This window comes from Chlamydotis macqueenii, chromosome Z (genome assembly GCF_036417535.1).
Source record: "Chlamydotis macqueenii isolate bChlMac1 chromosome Z, bChlMac1.mat, whole genome shotgun sequence".
Lineage (NCBI taxonomy): Eukaryota > Metazoa > Chordata > Aves > Otidiformes > Otididae > Chlamydotis > Chlamydotis macqueenii.
Genome location: NC_141593.1, coordinates 36,396,962 through 36,402,961, shown reverse-complemented (window position 1 = coordinate 36,402,961; position 6,000 = coordinate 36,396,962). Strand labels below are relative to the sequence as shown.

Sequence of the window (6,000 nt, the reverse complement as noted above, 5' to 3'; positions counted from 1 at the left end):
GCCCAGTGTACTTACCTCTCAGCTGTGTTGGAAAGAAACAGCTTTAATTAGAACACAGCATGGGTCAGGAATGCAGGAGTTTTTCCCTTTTTGGGGGGGAAGGGGGAGTGTGGTCCCCCCTAAGGATGTGGCTGTGATGCACTGAGCAAAACTTTGCAGTCTGGCTTTCACACTTAAATGGGTTCAAACACTCCACATTATGACCAATGTCCAAATGTTCCCAAACTAGCTATGGTTGCCATCTGACTCAGTAAAAGAGGACTTTATAATCATAGAAAAAATGCCTTTGGGGACTCTGTCCCTCCTTTTTCAGAGGCTGGTTTTCAGGTTTAGCATAACTTCCACAGCCATTTTTCTTTGGCTACATGATGCAATGCAGCGTTAGAAAAAGATACTTGGGGACAATGATGTATTTGTCAAGTCTAACAATTCCTAGTGGCTTTGGTGCCTGTGTATAAAACACCCTGTCATATAAGCCAAGTTGGAAGTGAATACATGATAGCGCAGCTTTATCTTTTGCTTGTAGTTGGTGCCTTTTGTGACAGAAAGAAACCCTACCATCTATAGCGGGAAATAAGGCAGTCAAACTAACAGTAAAATTCACTGAGAAAAGATCAGAAAATAGATTTTAAATTTATTCTCTTCAGAAAAACAAACTGACACTGCACAAGGTTCAGGTTTTGTGACCCATTGATTGCTATGTGCTTCAGTAAGGTGGCCATTCATGATTAAACATATTTAAGCACTCTAGATATAGGAAGAGAGCTAACTTGTGTAATTAGCATTGAACCAATCAATAAGCAGGGCTAATTGCTAGAGGAGATTTAATGTCATATTCAATGAATGTATATTTATGAATATCAGCTGTGAGACGTAACCGTCTGTGCTTAACACCGCTCCTGCTGAATCCGATGGGAGTGTTGATTGCGGTTTCAGTAGAGGAGTGACTTGCTAAGCGGTGAGCTGTCGCCTGTGAAATTCCAGGGAAGGTGAGCTACAAGGAGGTCTTGAATCTGCAAATGGGAGTAAACAGTATGTTGTAATACAAACAATAATGCAAACTACAGGAAAAAATACTGACAGGGAAAAGCTAATCACTGGCAAGTAAGCTTTTGGAGCTGCAAAACAAACAAGGAGGTAGAGAATGGATTTCCCCCTTTTCTCCCCTTTAAAACCAATCAGAGGATGTGGGAAGATGTTAGTCACTAATATAACACTGATGTTTAGGGGAAAAATGAATGAACTTAAGGCAGAGAATGGTTTACGGTGGAACATGTGGTTTTGGCTGTCTGCATTTTACTATTTCTACTTTATAAGGAAAACAACAGTTTTAACTGTAGGAGCACAGGTCTTGTGGGAGGTGAAAAGAAACTCCATGTTACCGTATGACTTTCTGCAAACCATTTATCTTCTAATTCTTCATGTCCCCATGAAAAGGAGAGTGATAGCGGCGTGCCTTTGTAGGACATTTTTGAGAGAAAAAAAAAAAACAAAACAACCAACCCACAACGTTTACATTGCAACAGCACTTCTCGTGTTGAAATTCCTTCACAAGCCGCAGTAGATCCTCAGAGGAGGTCTGCTGGTCCGAATTTTACAGATCCTCATTCTAACTTGGACAGAGAAGACAGCCGGCCCACAGGTTCCCCAAGCCCGTTGCGGTGGCCCCGCGGGTTTAGCGCAAGGCGGCGGGAGCGGCGGCGGGACAGGGGCGGGGGAGCGCCGGGGAGGCCCTGCCCCTCGTCCGGACCGCAGCTGCTCCGCTGCGGCCGTTTCTTCCCCAAGGCGCTGACCAGGCGCCGACTTGGGCGGGCAGTTCAACCTTAAAGACGCCCAGCAACGTCTGCGGAGTAACGGCCACCAGACCCCCGCTGCCGCTGAGGCAGCTCTAGGGCTGCTCTTCTCCCGCCGGGTACCCCAGCTCACTCCCGCGGGGCAGCCGGGGCTCTCGCACGGCCCCTCCGGCACCCCGCGGGAGCCGCAGCCGGGTGCCGGGCACCAGCCTTGCCGCAGGCCTCGCACCTCGCCGCGGGTCCCGCAGCCCTCCCGGCGGCCTCCCAGCCAGGCGGGGGCAGCTCTCGGGGGCGGCCGCCGCTCGGGGCCGGCGGTAACCGCGGGCCCGGGAGCTCGGGGGCAGGCGGGGTGCGGCGGCTGCCATTTCGCCTGGCCCTCAGCGCCGCCGGGCGGGAGCGAGGGCGGGCGGAGAAGGAGGAGGAAAAGAAGGAGGAGGAGGAGAAGAAGAAGGAGGAGGGAGAGAGGGAGGAGGAGGAGGAGGAGGAGGAGGGGAGAGGGAGGTGGCCGAGCCGGAGTGAACTGAGGCGCTCAGCTGCCAACACTCACACACCGCCTGCCGCCGCAGCCGCGCTGCTCCCGGGCTCTGGGCGAGAGGGGGAGAGGGTAGGCGAGGAAAAGCCAGGCGCGGGAGAGGAGGCAGAAGATCGCGGGGAGGGAAGCGCGGAGAGAGGGAGAAGGAGCCCTCCTCCCCGCGGAGAGGCGACTTCCCCTGTAACTGGGGACAGAGGGAGAAGCTGGCGCTCAGAAACTGTGAGAGAAGCTTTCCAAGCAAGTTACTTAATCCCCGAAGAGCGGCGGGAGGAGGGGACAGCAGTAACCACCGATCATAACCATTATTCCCAACCCCTCATCGTTTAACCCCCGGGCGGTTCAATGCACTACTCCCGGCTCTTCCTAGTTTCCTCCTCGGGGTAACTTCGGAGGACGCGCCGCCGGTGCCGCCCGGAGGTGAGGAGAAGAAGCCTCAGAAGAAGGAAGGAGAAGTTTTTTTTTTTTTTTTCTTCTCCCAATTTTTTTTTTTTTCGTGGGGGTTGCGCGCGGAGGAGGAGAAGATGGGCTGGAAGCGCCGCGGCTGCTGGGGAGGCGGAGGCGGCGGGGACCTTCTCTGCCGGCTCACCCTGGTGCTGGGGTTCCTGCTGCCCGCCTGCAGGACGCGCCTGTACACCAACCACTGGGCTGTGCGGATAGCTGGGGGGCTGCCGGAGGCCGACAGGATAGCTAGCAAGTACGGATACGTCAATATCGGACAGGTAACCCTCCTTACAACTACTGCCGGGCGGGCAGGGGGCCGCTGCCGCCGCCCGCCCCGCGCCGCCGGGGCAGGGGCAGCCGGGACGAGGGCAAAAGGGACGGGGCGGCTCCGCGGCCGCCGTGCGGCCCCGGCCCCGCAGCGGGCCCCGCCGCCGCCGCGGGGCGGCCCCGCGAAGCCATCCCCCCGCTCCTCCTCTCCGCGCGCCGGCGGAGGTGATGCGCGGATGCGGCCGAGCCGCGCCGGAGGGGCCGGGGTCGCGGGCGGCCCTTCTGCGGCCAGGTGCGGAAGCCGGCGCGGAGCCGCCCGCGGGCCGCGGACGGCGGCGCGAGGGGCCCCGCCGGGGCTCTGCCCGCCGCCGCGCCGCCTCCGCGGCGGCTGAACTTTGCGCTCCGCAACGGACACCCTCCTAACCCCCGCACCTTCGCCCCGCTCGCAAAGCGAAAAACGCCAGTGCGAGAGGAGCTCGCCCTGCAGCCAGCGCCTGTCTCCCCGGCAGCCAGGACGTGGCAGCTGCGACCGCCGGCCCGCCGCGGGGGGCGTCCCGACCCCCCTATCCCCCCGCCCTTTCTGGCGGGGCGTGTGGCGGCCCCGGGGCTGGCTGCCGGGGGTCCCGTGGGGCAAGGGAGCGCTCCCGAGGGGTCCGGGGCTGCCCCCGGGTGGGAGGCGGCCGGCCCGACCGCCGCTGTCCCGCAGCCCACTCGCTTTCCGCCGGGTTTCGTTGTGAAATGACGGGAGAGAGACGAAGCCGGAGTAGCTTCCCCGGCTGGCCGAGCAGCACCTGGGCGCTGCGGAGCCCGCAGATGTTTCTCTAGAAAACACCTGGACTGGCTAGATCCGGAGATCACCCCGTGAGAAAATCCTTGGATCCAGCCGGGTCCAGGAACTGCAAGCGAGGAAACACCTGGTTCTCGATGGACCCCATCAGGCTGAAAAATCCCCCCCCGCTGCTACAGCTGGGCACAGTTCCTGTTGAAAAGTGATCCCAAGATCACTTTTTCTGACAGAGTTTGTGCCCGGTATCCTAAGCTTTCCTGACAATTATCCTTGAGTTATGAGTTGCATATGCAGGGTTTAGCAAGGTAAGTGCCTAAAAAATAAACAATTCTGTTGCACGCTTGGGTGCGAACATCCAAGCAGAGTCTTTTTAGTCTGTAGTTTATCCTGCAGGAATCCAAAGTTTAGAAATGAGTGTTTACTGGTACAGAAGGCTTCATCTTATACATGAGGTTCACAAAAACACAGCTGCGTTTATAAAAAAAGGCCTTTTATATCAACTGGATCAAAGTGAGACCCGGTTTTTATTTGTGTTGTAGAATGAGTTCCCATGTACTGCATCATTGACTCGCAAGTTTGAAGCCCGCATCTCAACCATTCCCAATGATTGCAAGCCTGAATAAAGCAGCTGAGTAGTCTATTAAGATAAATAATTTACATGAGAAAAGTTGGAAAATGACATTGAGGTAGCAAAAAATATGATGTGTAAAGATGCAGTTACTTAGAAAAAGTGGGTGCCAACTTCCCTCTTGGAGTGCTTGGGCGGGTAGGCAATGTCATACCCACTTTGGGGCTCAGAAATTCAGTAGGAAGCTTTCATATCAAAATTGAACCTGTACCTTGAAACTGCCATTTGGGATTTCAAGTACAAAGTTTTTTACATTAATGTCTTTCCTTTTTGTCTTACACACGTCTTTTGCTCAAAGTGTTTTTCTGTATTCCTGTCTGGGCCTTTGTTGTGCTGAAATAAGCAACAGTTAGTCCGTTGAAGGATACACTTCTCCCTTTTGTCAGACCAGCTGGCTAGCTCAGAGCCTGGTTTTTTTATACCTTGCACATCCAAACCGCACACTGAATTAAGTAAAGAATGTAGTAAGCTGCTATCGCTTCTTATGTGTCAGTGAAAGTGCCATGTATACACCTATGAGATATTAATAATAGATACATTACTGATCAGGTATACAGATGGGAATGAGAGAAAATAGAGACTATAAATAATGAACAACTGGAAAATACCTTACTGGGTATGCAGATGAAAAGAGGGCATACGCGAAGGGAGTCAATACCGTTAGTTATGCAGATGGGGTGACTGCAAGTAGAAGAGGAATATAAGAATGTTAAATGATGGAGAAAGAAAACCTCAGTAATAATATGAACCAGACTGATGGGTGATCCTTCGTCAGCTGACTGTAACCAGCCGGTGGGTGTATGTGAAGAAATTCCACAGAACTTCCTATATGTATTGTGGATTGGAGTAACTGGGTGCTAGATGTCATTGTGCCATGCCATTACACTCAGATCCCCTGAGAAGTGTTGTGCGTTTGCACAAAGTCTTATGCAGAGTTTCTTCCCATGGGCATCTTTTTACAATGGCCAGTGTTAAGTTTCTGATAATTTCTTGCAAAATCATCTCCAAATGGTATTTCTGTGACAGCACGTTTGTTAATATATTGGTGGTTGGTCTAATGTCTATTGTTTTATTCCCAGCTAGTGCTAATTCATCAGGCCAACCTGGTCGCTAGATAGAATTTGTAAGTTGAGATTTCAGAGTTCATAAAATAATCCAAATGGCTGTGGTCTGACCATTCATAGGTTAACATGTAAACATATGGTTCAAAGCCTATGTAAAAAAACTGTGTAACTGTGTTTCTTAAACATGCAAGAAAGTTGTTCATTGTTTTCTGTGAAGCTAATCAATCACTCCATGTAGAGTGTATCACTTGATAAAGATAGGCAGAAGGAGTAAGGTATTAACTTTTAGAGAAAGGAAGTCAGGGAAGTCTGAACTGATGAGTTAGATTTGCCTGTAACAGGCTTTTTGCATAGATTTGGAAAAGTGAGACATGTGACACAGAACGGGAAGTGCAAAAGAATATGAGAATGTGGCAAGAATCTACTGTTTATTACTGGGAGACAATTGCAAGCAACTTTAAAATCTATATTTGGTGTGAGGTGTTGAA

At 52.1% G+C, this 6,000-nt stretch overlaps 1 protein-coding gene across 2 annotated transcripts in view; it reads left to right on the top strand.

Moving 5' to 3' along the window:
• The first annotated feature begins 2,846 nt into the window (after positions 1 to 2,846).
• Positions 2,847 to 6,000, top strand: part of PCSK5 (proprotein convertase subtilisin/kexin type 5) — a 260,397-nt gene continuing 257,243 nt past the window's right edge. For both annotated transcript variants that reach the window (XM_086770052.1, XM_086770051.1), the window contains exon 1: positions 2,847 to 3,044. In XM_086770052.1, coding sequence (XP_086626178.1) covers positions 2,847 to 3,044 — 198 coding nt within the window. The remainder of the gene's footprint in view (positions 3,045 to 6,000) is intronic.